The sequence below is a fragment of the Panthera onca genome, chromosome A1 (assembly GCF_046562875.1).
Source record: "Panthera onca isolate mPanOnc1 chromosome A1, mPanOnc1 haplotype 2, whole genome shotgun sequence".
Taxonomy (NCBI): domain Eukaryota; kingdom Metazoa; phylum Chordata; class Mammalia; order Carnivora; family Felidae; genus Panthera; species Panthera onca.
Genome location: NC_138339.1, coordinates 235,199,202 through 235,218,989, shown reverse-complemented (window position 1 = coordinate 235,218,989; position 19,788 = coordinate 235,199,202). Strand labels below are relative to the sequence as shown.

At 42.9% G+C, this 19,788-nt stretch overlaps 1 protein-coding gene across 4 annotated transcripts in view; it reads left to right on the top strand.

The window, feature by feature from the left end:
• The window catches only part of ATP8A2 (ATPase phospholipid transporting 8A2), a 598,035-nt gene that overhangs the window by 296,201 nt on the left and 282,046 nt on the right, over nucleotides 1–19,788 (top strand). For all 4 annotated transcript variants that reach the window (XM_078445879.2, XM_078445975.2, XM_078445933.2 and 1 more), the window contains one exon: nucleotides 283–455. In XM_078445879.2, coding sequence (XP_078302005.2) covers nucleotides 283–455 — 173 coding nt within the window. The remainder of the gene's footprint in view (nucleotides 1–282; nucleotides 456–19,788) is intronic.

Here is a 19,788-nt window from a genome sequence, read left to right as displayed (position 1 = left end):
TAGCAATTAAAATTCCAACGGAGAAGAATTTGGATGCCGTAGCTCGGCCTGGACTGTAACTAGAGTAGGTTATTTTAAATGTCAAATGTAAATATCATTAAAGGGGATACGTTCATCCATACGACAGACCTAGCAGGCATTCCAGCGAATTCTAGACACGCGCCACATCGGACTCTGTATGCGTTACATTAGAATGGGTATGGCACTCTGTTTTTGATATATTAAACACCTAAAATTTGAAATATTAAACACATGCCCCCCGCCCCCCAACTCTCGTTTCAGGCAACAAGGGCAGCCATTACGCAGCATTGCACCGACCTTGGGAATCTGTTGGGCAAGGAGAACGATGTGGCCCTCATCATCGATGGCCACACCCTGAAGTACGCACTGTCCTTTGAAGTCAGGAGAAGCTTCCTGGATTTGGCGCTTTCGTGTAAGGCGGTCATATGCTGCAGGTAAGCAGATGCAGACTATGCCGGGTTCACGTTCCAATGTGGCTGTAACCTGTGCTTTTATTAAAAAACAAAACAATGCATGGAAATTCTAAGGGTAAAGTTTCATTTGAAAAGGAAAACAAGCGAAATAGAGGTGCCTGGGTGGCTCAGCCCGTTAAGCATCCAACTCTGGATTTCTACTCAGGTCATGACCTCACAGTTTGTGAGTTAGGGCCCGAGTTGGGCTCTGTGTTGATGGTGTGGAGCCTACTTGGGATTCATTCTCTCTCTCTCTCTCTCTCTCTCTCTCTCTCTCTCTGCCCCTCCCCTGCTTGTACTCGTTCTCTCTCTCTCTCAAAATAAATAAAAACTTTAAACAGATTAAAAAAAAACAAGCAAAATAAAAATACTAATTTAACCATCCATTCACAGATTTTAGGTAAGGCAGTTAGTGGTTTTTACAGTTTTGTTTGTTGTCTCCTGAAAACATAAGAGAAGAGCTGGGGCCTCCAGTCTTACTTGCCCTGGGAGAGTAACTGGAATAAGTCTGCCGTGAGCAGGTGTGGCAAGGCCCTAGCTACTTGGTTCTTTGGTTCTGGATGTCTGGGCTCAATCTCCAAGACTCGAGGAATTTGGATGCCTCTTTTCTGACATACAGTAGGTATTTCTATTCAGTAAGGAGGTTTGGTGGGGGCCACGCTATACCAGCTTTTGTGTTTGGACCCAGCCAGATGACTTTGTTGTTGTCTTTTAAGCTTTCATGTGAATTCCAGTTAGTTGACACACAGTGCTGTATTAGCATTCAGGTGAGGGACTTGGTTGTTTTTTCAGGAAATCTGGGAAGGTTTCTGAGGGTGGGCGTTGCTACTTTCCGCGGGCTACTGGCCATGCAAGGTCCAATTCTGATAGAGATTTGAGGGTCACGATTATAAAGAAAATACTAGAAAGATGAGCGGCACCACCTTGGTTGTGCAGCAGACGACTTGAGAGCTGAGAGGAGAGCTTTCCATCTCCGAAACTACTGTCCTTGGGCAGTGCTTGGTACATGGTTCAGTGCACCGTCCAAATCCTTGGATTAATAATCTGATCTGTGCTTGCTCTTCTATTTTAGGGTTACACGTTTTTTATACGTTGTTTCCTTGGGTATTTTCTCAGAAATCAGTTATCAGGATGCTTTTAAATTCCTCACCGCATTGATGCTTCAAGAACGCCTCTTGTGGGTTCAAGCGTCGTCCGTTCAGAATAATGGCTGTCACAGTGACAGTGCTGTTTCTGCCTGACTAAAAGGCCCTAGTGACATCATCTGCCACACCTCTCTACCCAGACCTCTCGTAACACTGCCTGTTTGGGATGGCCGGCAACTCTGGGGGACAGCTACAGGAAAGTCTCTCCCTTGCCTCTCCAACCTTGCTCCCCACTCTAGTGAGTCTTGGTATTCTTCTTGGAGACCAAAAAATCTGTTGCCATTTTCCCGTGAGTACACATACTCAGAACCCTGAACCGTCTTCGGATGCTGATAGTTCTCTATCATTTTATCCTTCTCTCTTGAACCCTTTTCGTAATTTGGAACACATCATCAAAGGCCAAGAAGAGCCGGGGTGGCGGCCGGTGGGGCCTCCGTGGTGGAGAGGAATGTAGCTGTTGTGCTGTGGTTGTAGGATGTTCAAGGACCCCAGGGTGAGGAACAGATTCAAAAGTGTTTACAATAGTGAATAGGAGCTGCGTGTTACCTCTACGTCCGGAAGCTTGGCACGGTAAGAGGGACCCAGAATAGTGAGGAATGACTAAGCATCTGGACGTGAAAGGCCAGGCTTCCGAGTTTTATAACGGTCTCCCTTTCTCTCTCTCTCTCTCTCTCTCTCTCTCTTTTAAACAATTTTCTTGAGATACAATTCACCTTTAAAGTATATAGTTCAGTGTCTTTGAGGCTGCTCACGACGTGTTGTAACCATGACCACAACCAATTTCAGACTATTTTTAACCCTCTTTTCTCCTGTTAGTCAATCCCCATCCTCCTCCACCCTCCCCCAGCCTCGCTCAGTGCTAAACAACCACGAATCTGCTTTCTTGTCTATACAGATTTGCCTATCTGGGACATTTCGTATGAATACAAGGATATGAGATGGGGTCTGCTTCTGGCTTCTTGCACTTAACGTAATGTTTTCAAGGTTCCTCCGTGTTGCAGAATATATCAGTACGTCGTTCCTTTTCGTAGCTGAATAACGTTCCGTTGTATAGATATACCACTGTTAGTCATCCGTCTTGATTACCTTGGATTGTTTATACTTTTTGACCACTATGAGTAATGCTGCAATGGAGATTCATGTATACGTTTCGTATGGACATCTGTTTTCGTTTCTCAAGGAGCAGAAACGCTGTGTCAGCTCGTATGTCTATGTCTGATCTCTGGAAGAACCATCAGGCCGGTTTCCAAAGTGGCTACACCCTTTTACATTCTCACCAGCGATCTGTGACTGTGCCAGCTTGGCCATATCCATCTACTTGTTATGTGTCTTTTTCACTGTTTCGCCCAGTGGGTATAAAGTGGTATCTCATAGTTTTGATTTGCATTTCCCTGATGACTAATAGTAATTAATTATAAAACATAGATAAAAGAGAAAAATTGAAATACTAAATTAATTGAAATATTAAAAATGAATCATGTTGAGCATCCTTGCATGTGCGTAACGGCCATGCCAATGTCTGTTCGAGTCCATTTTTAAGTTGGATTATTTGTCTTCTTGTTGAGTTGCAAGAGTTCTTTATGTTCACCGCATATATACGACTGTCTTATCAGAAATAGGATTTACAAATATTTTCTCCTGTTCTGTTGGTTGTCTTTTCATTTTCTTGAAGGTATTGTTGGCAGCACAAAAGATTTCAATTTTGATGAAGTCCACCTTATCTGTTTATTCTTTCATCCTGTGTTTTGGTGTCCTGTTTTACTTGTTTAATCTTTTTTTTGAGAGAGAGCACACCTGTAGGTGCGTGGGTGTGAGCAAGCGGGGGAGGGGCGGAGGACAAGGGCAAGAGAGAATCCCAAGCGGGCTCCACAGCCAGCGGGGCACCGGATGCAGGCTTGATCTTACAACTGTGAGATCGTGACCGGAGCTGAAAGCAAAAGTCAGAGGCTTAACTCACTGAGCGACCCAGGTGCCTCTATCCTGTCTTTTTTTTTTTTTTTTTAATTGGTTTTTGAGAGAGAACAAGCACTGGGGGGGCGGGGAGGGTAGAGAGAGGGGGAACAGAGGATCGGAAGCGGGCTTTTTGCTGACAGCAGCTAACCCGACGTGGGGCTTGAGCTCACAAACCGCGAGATCATGACCTGAGCCAGAGTCTGACGCCCAACGGACTGGGCCACCCAGGAGCCCCCTCTATCCTGTCTTTTTGAAGCAGCTGATACTGTGCTTTCTTCCCTGGGTTCCATTTGGGCACGTTAGCTCAGGGACGTGGCAAATGGCAAGAAGTGGAGAAGGAGTAGTGGTGAAACGCTCTTTTCTCATAATTTCCCCTTTGTGTCTGTGCCGTAAAGCTGCCGACTTAGGTACCTGGTTTCTGCGAGGCCCACAGCACTAGGGGGTTGTTCCTCTAGTTCCACCCGGAGCCAGAAGTCATGGTGAGGACGTCCCTCTCCCTTGCCAACCGCGAGTGGGTCAAGGGGCCATCACCCTGACTTGTCGGTGAGCAGAATCAAGCAACAAGAAACAACATGGGCAAGTCTGGTAAACTAAATCAAAGCAAACGTGCTCTCACTTCATGGTTTTTCAAAGGGAAATCAAAACGAGTCCGTTTGGATTCTCCGGGGAGAGCAGGAATGCCTTCAAGGCTTTACAGGAACGCGCCGCTTCCTTGCCAGGTGCTTGATACTAAAGAAAAACATCTTCTCCCCCTTCTTTCTTTGGCTGCTTTCAGAGGGCTTTGTGTATCACATAAAGCTGTGCACTCAAAGACTTCACAGGAAGGAGTTCCAACTGGAATTGGCACAGAAAGAGGAAATTTCAAATTAAATACTGTTACTGTCTACAAAATAGAAACACTAATTGAAAAAAGGAGAGCGTATCACTTTTACTACTCTAGGAAACATTTCTTGGCTGGTTTCACACTCAAGATTTTAAGAAAATCAACACCTACTTTAAAAAAAAAAAAGCACTCGTGTACTTCAGATGTTGCTTACTATTCGTTGAGAATTTAACCGTAAATTAAATTTAATGTGACTTCAAACATAAGGTTGACCTTAATTCTCACTTTTCATCTTTAAAATGTAATCACTGTAAAAGTTACCCCTTTCTCTAATAATAGAAGAAAATAATTGCTTTCGGAAAATAACCTCAGTGAGCTCGTGAAGCCCCGTGTCCTGTCAACGTTGATTCCGAGACTGGTGGGTGTTGTATAAAAACTGATAACACCTTTAAGCGAAAACAATATTTTAGGCAGAAAACAGAGGAAATAATGTAAGAATTTGTTACCTACTTTGCGGACACTAGACTCACACACATTTAGCTAATTATACCTTATTATACCCAAAATATTTTCCGTGTAGTTAAAATCCTAGAAAGGTCGTTACATGGTCAGAAAAACAGGTACAGGTCAGAAATCTCCTGAGGTTTACTGTTGTATCTGCCAGGGACCCTGCCACATTATTTATCGAGGTAAAAACTGGTTGGTCTAATTACATTTTTGTCGGAGGCTTGATACGTGCATCGTGTGTCCGGGAGAATAGTGACATGGTCTGTGCCAGTTAAGAACAAAGAGTAAATAAGAGTATATGGCAGGACTCACGTATCTTCTACTTTACATCTTATGTGGGCCCCGACTCCTTGTAAGCAGGGCCTCAGAGAAACTAGCAGGTCCCCGACTCCAGTGACCTGTATCTTGCCATATGCAAAGATTCTCGATTTCTTTCTTGATTCCTCCTCAGCAGCTGAAGTCAGTGGCTCCCCCCTCTGGATTCTCATATGTTTCTGTGACTCCTCTTTTTCCTACATGTCTTCCTTATGGGATCTTTTCAGCAGCCTTTGAAGTGTCCTGTTTCCAAGGTTTTGCCTTGGCCTCGTCATACCACCCCCCCGCCACATCTTCCCCCTGGTGCGTTCCATTTATTTTCAGGGCCCCATTCATCCTCTCCGTTCGTGAGTCACAACACCAGCTTTATCCTGAACCATCTAGAGAACTTAAACAATTTTTGTCCTCAAAAATTTAAATACAGGATTATCCTCTGACCCAGCAATTCCACTGCTAGGCGTATAACCCAAAGAATCAAGAACGGGTAATCAAGCAGATACTTGTATGTTGATGTTCATAGCAGCGCTATTCACAACAGCCAAAAGGTAGAAACAACCCAAATGTCCCCTGATGGATGAATGGATCAACAAAGGGTGGTATATCCATACAGTGGAATATTATTTGGACATAAAAAGGGAAAAGCGTGGATACACGTGGTACAACATGGATGAGCCTCAAACACATACCTAGTGAAAGAAGCTGTTACAAGAGATCACATTATATGTTTCCATTCATATGAAATATTCAGAATAGGTAAATTCATACAGACGAAGGCAGATTAGTCACTTCCAGGGACTATGGGAGAAGGAACATAAAGTGATTGTTGAATGGGTACAGGATTTCCTTCTGGGGTGATGAAAACGTTTTGGAACTAGATGGTTGCACAAGGTTGTGAATATACTAAATGCCACTGAACTGTTAACATTTTTTTAGTTTTATTTTATTTTATTTTTAACGTTTATTGATTTTTGAGAGAGAGAGAGACAGAGTGCAAGCAGGGGAGGGACAGAGAGAGAGGGAGACACAGAATCCGAAGCAGGCTCCAGGCTCCGAGCTGTCAGCACAGAGCCCAACGTGGGGCTCGAACTCGTGAACCGTGAGATCATGACCTGAGCCGAAGTCAGGCACTTAACCAACTGAGCCACTCAGGCGCCCCTGAACTGTTACATTTTAAAATGGCTAGTTTTATGTTATGTGAACTTTCTCTTAAAAAAACAGTAACAAATGAAGGGGAACCTGGGTGTCTCAGTCGGTTAATCGGCTGACTTTGGCTCAGGTCATGACCTTGTGGTTCACGAGTTCGAGCCCTACATTGGGCTCTGTGCTGATAGCCCAGATCCTAGAGCCTGCTTCGGATTCTGTGTCTCCCTCTCTCTCTCTCTGCCCCTCCCCTGCTAGTAATCTCTCTCTCTCTCTCTCTCTCTCTCTCTCTCTCTCTCAAAGATAAATAAAACATTAAAAAAATGAATAAAAGAATTCATCCCTTTAAATGTATGTTGAATGAACAAAACAAAAGTTTGAATGAAAGTGCCCTTTGTTTGAATTAAATCTTTGTGGAAAAGAAGAAGAAAGAAAAAAAAAAAAAAAAGACAAGACTGCTTCCCAGGCTCTACCCAGAACAATGAAATCAGAACTCTAGGGATTATACAAGCCACCCGTCCCCAAATTTGATTCTAGTGAGTATTTGGGGTTGAGAGGAGAGGACTTCCCCAGTCTGTCAGCATGTCCAGCATAACCCCTTTCTTCAGCACCCCCGTGTCTGAGACTTTTTCACACTGACCTTGGCATACCTTAAATTCAAAATGTGTAGGCTGAATTGGTCACAGTCCCTGGTCTATGCGTCTCCTCCTTTCTTCTGGGCTTCCCCACTAGTTTTCGGAGTTTTCTGTCCCAGGTGATGGTACCACGCACCTCACAGCTACCAGAGCCTTTTGGTAACATAACAGGCACTGTTCTGTATTTGAGGGACCTGTAAGAAACGAAACCATAGAGGGGCGCCTGGGTGGCTCAGTCGGTTGAGCGTCCGACTCTTGGTTTCGGCTCAGGTTCTGGTCTCACGGTTCGTGAGTTTGAACCCCGCATCGGGCTCCGTGCTAACAACAGGGAGCCTGCTTGGGATTTTCTCTCTCTCCCTCTCTTTCTCTCAAAAAAGAAAGAAAAAAAAAACCAAACCTGAACCATATAAGTAAATTATTGTATTGAATCAAAAATTGCACTCTCTTCATTTGTTGATCCTTGGTAAATATTGTCTTTGTTTTCATAAAGAAGAAATAAAGGCCTCAGAAAAATTAGAGTGTCTCCTCCATGACTTCACCTAAAAAAGCAAGGGAGGCATTGTCAGTTTATCCTGGATACGAACAGTACCAGGGCCCGTGCTCTTAAATCATGTAGTCAGCTCTGGCAGCTAATTTATGGTCATGTGTTGATTACTGTCAGGACTCGAGTTTTATATGAAGTTTTTGCTTTGAACATGTTCCACCTGAAGAATTTGTGTGAACCTATTTAGCATAAAGTCTGGTAGGATTTGTCTTTCTCCAAGAAGTCACGTAGGAAATGTGTAAACCACTTTTTACATGTTCAAGAAGGAGTTCTCTGTTCTCTGTTCTTTCCTCCCTGTGTCCTTGGAACTACCGTCTTTCACGTTCTGTCATTTTTCCTTTTCCTCCGACGTTCTTGAGTTTTGTCAAAACGGAGATAAATTTTGTGGGCACAGACCTGGGATGGGGCGGGTCTTTGGCCTCTTGAGAACATTCAGAAATTGAAAATGTTAACATGTATCGTCAGGAAGAAAGTCATGAAAGAATCGTCAGGGCTCCCCTTGTGAGGAAGTTGTGGCCCCGCCACGGTCCCCCACAAGTGCGGGTGATGCTCGTTGTCCCCAGTGCCACCATATTAGCAGATGTGATTTAGGACTGTATACCTCTGGGCAGGAGGTGGAGCGGGAGGAAAACACCACAGCAGGGTGGATGTGCAAATGAAGGGTTTCAGAAGACATCATTTATTTTCTTGGGTGTGTTTCGACTTCTGCCTTTCAGGGTAGATTCAAAGATAAACATGTGTGAACCTACCATGATACCATAGAAGTACGGCGAAGAGAAAGAAGCAGATTGGGCACAGCAAACGTTTCTAAAAAGCTTTTTGGGTTTATTTTTCTAACTTGAAGAGTGATTTATATTTCTCGTAGGGAAAAAAGTAGAAAATTCAGATAAGCGAAAAGAAAGAAATCAGAATTCACAATCCCCCCAACTAGAGTTCATCACGGTTAGCAGTTGATATTTAAATCTAGATCTCTCTCAGTTAAAATAATTTTTATCAGAAGTGGTTTAGATTACTTACAATATGTGAAGCGAAAAAGGTTATAAGCCTTAAAGATGGTTATAAAGGTTTAGTTTCTATGTGAAATCATGATATAAAATGTTTTCTAAAAGCTTGCTAATCTTCTGTTATGAAAACACCATGATTAATCTATTCCTATTGTTGGGTATTTGGGTTAACACGTTATTTTTTTACTGTTAGGAATATCACTACCATAAGATTTTTATAGCTATATCTTTGTGAAGACACTTGATGATTTCCATAAAATAGCAATTCAAGAGTAAGCCACGTAGAAATTGGCAGAAGTGTTTGTACCCTTCACCTAAGAAAGGGAAGTTATTTGGGAGTGAGAGAGATGTGGTCAGGAGCTCACTCCCTGCTGGGACAGATGTGTTCCCCTCGTTCGGCCAGCTTGGTCTGGGGTTTATTTTCCCCACCAAGAACGGGGAGCAATTGAGAGATTACTTTGTGGCAGGATGCATACGGGGTTGAAAAAGAAATCACAGCATTTTTAGTCAGGGACAGTGTATCATCTCCACGGCTGGTTCGACCTTATACTTGTTTTCCGGACTCTCAGAAGCCTGTGACTCACTTAGCCTGCATCCCCGAACCTGTACACTGGCCCTACCTTCAGACTACTTAGGGTGGAAAAGAACTGGCTCCTTCCCCTTGGTCTCCACTCCAGCTTAGCTTTTTACATTAATGAGGCATGATGGATAATAAGAAATCTTAGAACATTATGCATTTTGCGTGTGGTATCTTTCAGCCTGTGAACCACACACAAGAATTCTATCCAAACAGAGTTCAGACACACTAATTAGAATTGTACCACCAATTGTGTTTTGGTTGGCGTCCACATTGGTAGGGGGCCAATCATACACTTGCAAAAATAAAACTTTTCTTTAGTTTCTTTCATGATACGATTTCTCAGCATCATACATGTTTAGTTAGAAGTCAGCTTCCACCTTTGACATTTCGTTCCAGAGAACATTATTAACTTGTCGAGGGTGTAAGCCTATCCTTGGGTTGTTTGTATTACAGCTTAGCATGTATGCCCGTTTGTTGATTAAATGCAATTAAGGTAGAATTCATTCTTAGACAGGGTTTTGTTTTGTTTTGGTATTTTTTTTTTCATTGAGCTCTAAAATGAATGCTATTATTTGAGTGATTGTGGCAATTTTATTTGGTCCTAACTGGCCTTTTTGTTGCTGTGCTCAAAGTGAGTGTGCTCAGATGTTATGATTCCTCAGCAACATGTTGAATAAAAACAACGTCCAAAAAGCCTGCCGTTTAAAAAATGTTTTCCGTCCACAGGTTTCACCATTATTTACTCAGAATGAAAATTAGATTGATGTAGATTCTGTACCATAGAGAAATAGCTTATTTAATCATGGTATAGACTGGCATATGTGGGAACTTGGCAATCTTAATAGAACAAGGAATCCCTTTCTGAGTAATTCTAGCTTAGAAAAAAAAAAAGCCATTTTATTAAACATTTTGGAATCAAAGCCGATTTTGATGACACGTTTAGAAATGGAGGACTGTTTTCGTCTTAAATAACTATTGCGGGACGTAATTTATACTAGTCACTCTATAGTATCAACTCTTGACTATGAAGGATTTCTGGGTTTTTTTTTCCTCCGGCTAAAAGTGACATATTATCAATTTATCTGTAGCTCCTAGAGGTGAAAAGTCGAAAGATAAATTAACCCGTCAACTTGGTTACTTGTGTGCTGAACTAGCAAACTGCTTTGGTGGGAAGATACAGTACTTGTGACAAAATAGAAGCAAATATTTTAGTATAAGATTTAAAATACAGAAAGTTCTTCTGTAGGAAAATCTGTTAGATAATCCAAATTAAAAGTTAGCACCTGTGACATGTTGACATGACAGAAATCTCTAGCAGGGGGCATTTAGTAATATGGTTTGATCTTTTAATAGTGTGCTGTGTAATTGCAAGCACATTTCTATTTATTTATTTATTTTTTTTTAAATTTTTATTTTTTTCAGTATATGACATTTATTGTCAAATTGGTTTCCATACAACACCCAGTGCTCATCCCAAAAGGTGCCCTCCTCAATGCCCATCACCCACCCTCCCCTCCCTCCCACCCCCCATCAACCCTCAGTTTGTTCTCATTTTTTTAAGAGTCTCTTATGCTTTGGCTCTCTCCCACTCTAACCTCTTTTTTTTTCTTCCCCTCCCCCATGGGTTTCTGTTAAGTTTCTCAGGATCCACATAAGAGCGAAACCATATGGTATCTGTCTTTCTCTGTATGGCTTATTTCACTTAGCATCACACTCTCCAGTTCCATCCACGTTGCTACAAAGGGCCATATTTCGTCCTTTCTCATTGCCACGTAGTACTCCATTGTGTAGAGAAACCACAATTTCTTTATCCATTCATCAGTTGATGGACATTTAGGCTCTTTCCATAATTTGGCTGTTGTTGAGAGTTGTGAGCACATTTCTTAGGAAAATTTTTTTTTTTTTTTTGGTTATAAAATGGGTGTTACCATACCACTTTTCTTCTCTCGCAGAGCTGTCCTTCTGAACGGTTCTGAGACGTGGTTTTTGTGGTAAAAGTTCCCCTTGGTTTCTGATCTTCACACTGTGTTGTCGACACAGATACAAAATGGACAATGGAAGTAACGAGGCCCTTCCTTCTCGTCAGGCACTAGTCTAAGAATTATGGTAATCGGGCCTGTGTGATCTCCCATCTCTCCGCTCTGCCGCTTTCAACACATTGGGACCCAGATGAGGCGCCAGGAGAGCTTGTAGACACATCACTTTTCAAGTTTTTTCCTGTGTTTCTTCCTCTTCCTCTTTTCATGAATGATTAATTCATCAGCGCGTGTCATTTTTGACAACAGTGCTCTGCCAAATGAAACAAGGTGATGTTAGGTCAAACCGTGGTCCAAAATTCTGAAGTAGAAGCTCATAATATTTGGCGTCTTTCCTCCTAGAAAAACAAACCAGGAGAAAAAAAAAAGTCAAGAATAGAGCCTAACTAAACATGTGGAATGTGTCATGAATATTTATATCCCCAAGTCTTGCCTTGTGATAGTATTTGTGTTTAAGGTGGTTTTTTTTTTTTCTTTTTCCTGTGAAATAGTTCAGAATGTGTTTCATTAATACAAGTGTCATGTTAACTTTCATTAGGAAAAAATTCCTTCTTCTGACAACATTGACACCTTTCTGATGGAGCATATGCAAAGTAGCTCTTACGTTAATTGGTCCCAAAGAAAATTATGTTTTCCAGTTTCCTGCCTATACATCTGACACTTTCCCTCATTTAGTACCTGCTCAATTATCGATGCTTTTTCCCTTTCCTGATCTTGACAGCCAGTATTCCTCCTATGACTTTGAAAACCATAAGGAATACCCCATCCTGGAAGCTTAACTGTCCTCCAGTTTGAACAGGAAGTACCAAGACGACCGTTAGCAACTATTCGCGGACTGCAGCCTTCTCTGGTTTGTTTGTTGATTGGTCGGTTGGTTGTTTTTCCGGCTTTATTGAGGTATAATTGGTATACAGGAAATTGCATCTAATTAACACGTACAATTTGAGTTTGAACGTGTATATACACTCTTGTTACCGTCATCACAAGCCAGGTAATGAACATGTCCATCCCGTCCAAAAGTTCCCTTGTGTCCCTTTGGTTTGGGTAGTGTTTTTGTGGGTTTTTGGGGTTTTTTTTTTTGGATTGTTGTGTGTTTTGTTTTTGGGTGCAGTAAGAGCACTGAGCAGGAGCTCCACCTCCTAATAACTTATTAAATGCACAACACCTTAGTGTCAGCCGTAGGCACTGTGTGCTATGGCAGGTCTCTGGAACCTGCTCTCGAGTGACTGTACCTTTCTACCCATCGAGCGACGGCTCCCAGTTCCCCTCCCCCCAGCCCTTGGTGACCACCATTCGTGGACTTCTATACCTTTGATTATTTTATGTGCCTCCCATAGACGGACTCGTGCAGTGGTACTTGTCCTTCCGTGACTCACTGACTTCACTTAGCACAATGTCTTCCAGGTCCGTCCGTGCTGTCACCATGGCAGGAAGGCTTCTCTGCTCGAAGTGCCTCTGATTCAGCTTCTTACTTTTTTAACTTCAGAGAGGAAATACCTGGCAAGAAAGGAATGTTTCCGTTCGTTGTGTCTCAGAATTCTTCCTATTCTATTTAGCCCCATTTAGGGCCACAGGTAAATTGGCAACATGAGATACTTCAGGTTGATGGAGCTAACTTAAGTTGCCAAATTTTGGAAGTTGGGCTTGGTTTAAATTTTATGGTTGGCGATTTCTGAGCTTGATTATCATTGCCATCTGCACCGCTTTGCTGGGTCAGCAGAGACTAAGAGCTTCTGCTGAAAGATTTGGTTTCTGTTGTTTCTTGTTAATCCGCTAACTGAGCTCTGTTGGAGTTCGGGGGCTGAGCGGTCCTCAGTGGCTTAGTTCCTGATAGGCCAGCAAATGGGAGAGACGCAGGCAGACGGACAGACGGATGGACAGACAGACAGCTCCTCTGTCTCTCGCTACTCCATCAAAGTCTTGACACCTGGGTCATCTGAGAAAAACAGAGTGAGCATTTTTCTCCCACTAAGCAAGGATTCATGGCGGTGCCCTTTCACCACTGGGACATACCGGTCATTAAAGACCAGAGTAAATACACCAGCGTGAAGATAATCCTTTCTCAAATATACAAGTGCCAAGTTGAAACCATCTGTCAATCGTTTGTGCATTTTCCCCTTACTTTTATTTGTCTTAGTGGGTAGGTGTTGTTTGGAAATATTGGAGCTTGAGAAATTAGCAGTCCTCTGTTATCACGGTATTTTGCCAGTTCACAAATAACTAAACCGTTAAGTTCGTGTTTTCTCTTTGTAAAGTCATGACAAATATATATTGGGTATTTCTTTTTCCTGCAATAGAAAATAATGACAGGGATTGATGCTTATTTGTAGATAATTGAATACATGGGCATAGGGGTATGTTCAATGGTTTTTCAAGCTCCGTGCTTCACATCAGGATATGAATTTTGAATGGTCAAATCTGGGAACAAATATAAGATTAACATAGAAGGTAGCGAAGGCTTTTTTAGAAACGGAGAAAAGAATAAGTGGTGAGTGATGTTCATTTATTTGAACAACACTTGGGATTTGAATTTATATCGTTCTGTGGTTGTAGTTGTGTATTAACACGTGTCTGTATAAACATAGCTACTTAAAGAATAGTATCTGACGGATGCTTTAATACCAACACCTCATGAAGGTTAAAGATAGTTATAATGATAGAAGCTAAAGAAACAAGGTAGGGGTTTGTTGCAGTTTTGTGTTTCCTTTGTTTGAAAACAGCTGCAAAGAGTCTTTGGTATGATTCCATTGTTGGGTGCCTTGCATTTCTATATTATACTTAAGACCGTCTCAAGTCAAAGATTTCTTTAGATTAAATATTACGGTGTTCAGATAAATTGTGAGGAAGAAAGAGGACTTTTCCCACATCTTCTAGACCTATTTTAAGGTGATTTCGATGCATCTTATCCTGTTATGTTTTTGGAACGAGCTGGTTTCCGCGCGATGGACCCGGTAACTGCGTCGCCCCCAGTCGGCTCGCTGGCCCGCCCAGGCTCCGCACGGTGGCCCAGCCGAGGAAGTGTCTCCTGATGAAGGTTGATGCGTAAGCCCAAATGGCACGGCCTCTGCCTGCAAAGAGGACTGTGGCGGGAGGGCCAGCCCATAAAGGGCAAATGGCGGCGCAGATGACAGCATCAGGTGCCGTAAAAGTCAAATCTGGGAAGCGAGGGGGCATCGTTAGCTCCAGGGGTGTGTGTCTGGTGGGGAAATACTGATGATGATACTGTGGCGCTAACACTCAAGTCGTCACTGTGTCCAGACCGCCTGTGAGCATTTAACATCTCTTACCTCGGAAAATCCTTCAAGCGGTCCTGCAGAGAAGAATCTTAGGGTCCTTACTTTAGAGTTTGGAGAGCAGAGGCACAGAGGACTGAGGACGTTACCCTGAGTCCTGTAGCTGTAACGAGTAGGTCCAAGGTTTGAACCCTGGCAGCCCAGCTCCAGAGTTGATGCTGGAAGACTGCTCTCAAGATAACGGTGAGGAGCTGAAGAAGGGTTCAGAGCAGATGAACGGAGCTTGCATGTGCTTAAGGGAAGATTCAATATGAAGGCCAAAAACAGAGTGTATCTGCGAGGTGCGAGGCCCTTTCGATTCTTCAACTCGGCGACAATGGGGACCTCAAGTAGGGTGGTGGTAGCCTGAGTCTCTGACACATAGTAGGTATTCAACAAACTGTTGGGCTGGATTTCTAGACTTCCTGCAATGGGTTATGATCCAAATACACGGTCATTAAGGAGTTCGAATCAGTAACTTTTAGCGAGGGGGTGAATGTAGGAAGATTAGTAGGATGGGGGAGACGTTAAGCCCTTAATGGTACAGCCCTTAACGTTACAGACGTTAAGCTGTAACACGGGCCATGGCAGAGGGGATGCTGGTGGAGGGATTAATTTCCAGCATTTCTAGGAGCTGCATCATCTCCAGCAGCTGTCGAGTCTGGTGCAGGTGGGTGCTCTCGAGTCCAGATTCCCCCTGGACTAAATCTAGTTAGCATCTATGCAACACGCGTTCTGGATCGGTCACTCTAGTTTGTGCTGCTCCGGTAGGAAAATGAGTAAGAGAGACTTTGCTGATGGTCTCCCTTCACATACGTCTCTGGTGGAAGAAAGTACTGTGACTAAACGGAGTGTGACTTTAGAAAACACACAAAACCACGCGTGCAGAAGACAAGAACGGATGGAACATTAAGTACCATAAAGCTGGAAGTTCAGTATTTGTTACTGGCATTTGTCTCCTCAGGGCAAGGTTTCTCATGAAGGTGAGCTCCCTTTGTATCTTGCAGATAATGATGGAAGTTTTCAAACATGGCGGGCGGAGGAGGGGGCAAACAGTTGCCTCTTAGATGAACCAGGCTGGATTTGAGAAGGGTGAGACTTCGGAAGGACTATGAATATCACAACTGGAGCAATCTAGAAGACTAGATGCCATGTCCTTTTAGGACACGAGTCACAGTGGCCATCTTCACTCATAGAACACGTTTGTCACCTTTTGTTTATTTGTCACCGTTTATTTATTTGTACTGCAGAAGGAAATGCGAATGTCTCCTAGTTGACTTTGAGGAGGTACTTCCTTTCCCGTGTTAATTTTCCCGACGTATAAAGTAGTGCCTTAAACAGCCACTCAAAATGCATGCTCTCCTCTGTCAACTTATTATTGCTTCAATAGCGTGTATTTACTGGTCTGCTGTTGGACTCTAGGTTTCTGAGCCAGGGTTGTTTGAGCAGTTCCCCCACTGGAGAAAGGTTCCCGAACTCCTCTTGGTTTGCACAGACGCGGCGGGTCTGCACCTTCAAGGTGTCGAAATGATCCTCGCCGGTTAGTGCCATGGCCTCTAGGACTCCAGACCCCAGAAGACTGGTCTTGGAGGACACTCCTCTTTCTAGATACACACTCAGAGCAGGAAAAAGTGTTGAGGAAGGTAAAGGTTTCTCCATAACGCAGTCCCTTTGTCAAGATGAGTGGGAGGCAGGGCTTTGGGTGAGGTCAGACTTGCTTGAGTAGTAAGGCCCCTTAGGGTAGGATCCATATGCTGCCCGTAGCAAGGCCAGTCCTGTTGGTTCGCTAAAACTCTGAGGGCCCAAAGGGATGAGAGATGATATGTGAAAAGGATCTAAGTGACTCCCCTAGTGTTAGGCCACGTCAACAGACATAGTGAAAGTAAATCTGATTCAAGTGCTAAGGACTTAATTACGTCCTCCCCAAATTTATATGAAGTCCTAACCCCTAATGTCACTGTATTCGGAAGTAGAGCCTTTAGGAGGTAATAAAGGTAAAATGAGGTCTTTTAGGATGGTGGGACCCCGATCCTATAGGATCAGTGTCCTTATAATAAGAGACACCCTGTCATGTGAGCATATGGTAAGAAGGAGCCATCTGCAAGCCAAGGAGAAACCAGAAACCACATTGGCCGGCATCTTGATCTTGGACCTCCAGCCTCCAGAGCTGTGAGAAAATAAATTTCTGTTATTTAAGCCCCCCAGTCTGTGGAACTTCGGTACGCCTGCCTGAGCTGACTAATACGCTAAGTTCAGGTTTCTGCATTGCCCAAGCTAATTAATAAAATCCTTACTGTAGTTGTTTTTTCAATCAGCTGGAGTTGCCTTAATCAGTTCTGGGTTTGCGAATATAAAAGGATTGGAAAGGGGGTCATGAGTGAGGTGAGGGATCGGTGAGAAGAATTGCGTGAGTAGGAGACGATAGCCTTGAAAAGTAAACCTGGGAATGTTTTGTATTTCAAACTACACCATTCCAACAAAGGATAAGTCATTTTATGTGATAAGAGCAAAAGTAAGGAATATCATCGTGGAACTAAAAATTTAGTATTGTATTTAGCTTACTGCACCAGTCTTCCCTTAAAACTATCCTAGGATTAGCTTGATTTGTTTGATTTTAAGGTAAATTTAGCAACTCGATCCCTCAAATTATAGATGCTGACCAGTGTGCGGAATTCCCTCTTTTCCCAAAATGATGTCTGTTTCTCCTTCATTACGTTCCTAAGCTTTGTTCATTCCATATTTCAGTTTTGATGTGAGGTTTAAAAAACAGAAATTGCTTCTTCCGTTTCCAACTTGAAAGGCATTTTGACAATTGTGTGTAACAAATGCCATCATTCTCACTGGGTCTGTTGTTTCTGATAGGACAAAGAGGCACGTTTTGCTGGCCTAGAAATTCTTGCCAGTTTTCATGCACTGTACCGTTCGAGCTTGTCTTTATGTATGAAAGGAGAGTGATTTAGAACAAATTTATGTTAGCCCGATTCTCAAAATCCTGAAGTTAACCAGGATTACTTCGAGTGCTACAGCTTTCATGCAGATATTCTGCAGAAAAATTTAAAGATCCTCATTGCCCTGCATGGAGATCCTCAGTCACGATTCTAAAAGAGCCCAACCTGAACCTAGTAGCTGTGAGGGATTTGTGAGTTCTCCTGGTTAGACCTCAGTACTTTGCTGCTATCCCAGCAAACTGAAAAGTCTCCGAAGGATTATTTTAAATGTAGGTCACGTTGTGTTTCTTCAGATGAAAATCAAAACGAAATCTGCATATATGCTGAATGAATTAAAGGTATGCGTTACAAAAAGATTTCCCGTCGGATACTTCTATGGGGCTCCTGCTTTGTCCTGGGGATGAGATTATACTGTGGGTGGCAAGATCAGCACAGCCCCCGTCTCTGTGGTGCTCGTGGTCTGGAGGAAGACCTGGATGGTAAAAACCGTGGATTGTACAATTTGAATTGAATCCTTTACTCTCTTGTATTTCTGTGTACAGAGTCCTTGATCTTAGGTAGATTGACTTCTTAGATATGCTAGCTTCTCTAATGCTGTGCTACTCTTAATGTTCAGCTTTGATTGGCCCAAAGTTTGGCTAAAAGAGAAGCTATATGTCTCTGCCGAAAACCCTTCTAGAGGCTTCTCATGGCTCTGAGAATCAAACTAAAAGGACTTAATGGGAGAGTGCTTCCCCATCGCTTACCATGCCCCAGCCACATTGGACTCCTTTCTGTCGCTCTGCAATCCGAGCGGGCTGCTGGCTCAGGACCACCATGAGACCTGTTCTCTTTGCCTGTAAAGCCCTAACCCCTGATGCCACATGGGAAACACGGTCCCTTGATTCAGGTCTCCCCTCAAATACTAACTTGTCAGTGAGGGTGTCCTTGAATACCTGGCTAAATTAGCGCCCTTCCTCTTTCCTCAGCTTTAGTTTGCGTGATAGCGCTTATCCCTACCTCACACACTGTACTTCTGTTTAATAATTGGTAATCTGTCTCCACCCAATAGAATGCAAGTTCCATTAAAGCAGTGATTTTTGTCTCTTTGGTCCTCTGCTCCATCCACGGTGCCTAAAACGATGCCCAGCACATAGTGAGTGCTCAGTAAGTATTTGCAAATGAATGAATGGTGTGATACCCTCCCTAAGCCTTTATTTTTCTGGGAGACAGCCAGCCCCCTTCTCGTGACAGTTGCTGAAGTTATGCCAAGAGCACTGATGGTACAACAATGAAGAGAAAATGTTGGCAGAGTCAAATTTTTTCTCTTTCCACTATTCTTCCTATTTGGGAGCACCCGCTTAGGTGGTCTACCCACCTATGTGTAAAAAATGGCCTCCAATGTGAAAGAATATAAAAGTCCTTGGAGCAAACAAAGAGCCTTTTGTATCAGAGTTAGCATGTAATGCTGAGTTTAGGATGCTCACAGGATCTCCACATGGGCACTAGAAACAGAAAAAAAAAAAAAGCATAGACTGGACATGTGAACAATTGCTTCCTTTGAAAGTAACATAACTTACTTTTCCCTTTCTCGTGCTCCTGTCCCTTCATAAAGGCGAAGCTGGCTTTATTGACAGCTAGTACCACTGAATGCTACTGTAAAGTCAGTTTATGAAGCTAAAGTTTATTGAGCAGCTACTATGTTGCCTGCAATGAGGCTAGAGAAGCAAGCTGGGGCTCAGGCAGGCAGGTCTGTCATCACGTAGGGATTTATACTTTGTCCTCAGTACAGCATGCAACCTTGACATTTTCTAACCAAGGAATGATGTGATCAGACATATATTTTTTAATGACTGGTTTACTGAGATGTAATTCACATGCTGTACAATTCACACATTTGAAGTGTACAGTGTCATCCTTTTTGGAATATTCAGAGTTGTGCAACTATCACGGGAGTCCATTTTAGAACATATTCGTCACCCCCAAAATTTCCGCACCTGTTAAACACTCTGGATTCCCCTCTACCCCCAGCCTTAGGCAACTGCTAGTCTCCTTCATGTCTCTAGATTTGCCTATTCTGAAAATTCCAGAAAAATAGAACCATATGTGGTCTTTTGTGACTGGTTTCTTTCCCTAAGCATAATGTTTTCAAGGGTCATCCACGGTGTGGCATTTTACTTCTTAGGATGGATATATCACATGGTTTTTTTCCCATTCACTCATGGATGGACATTTGGGCTATTTATACTTCTTGACTGCTATGGATAATGCTTCTGCGGACATTGGTGCATGTTTTTGTATGGATGTACGTTTCCAGTTGAGTATATACCTAAGAGTGGAGTTGCTGGGTCATGTGGTAACTCTGTTTTCTAAACATAGAGGAACCGCCAGACTGTTTTTCTAAAAGGACTGGATCATTTTACATTCCCATTAA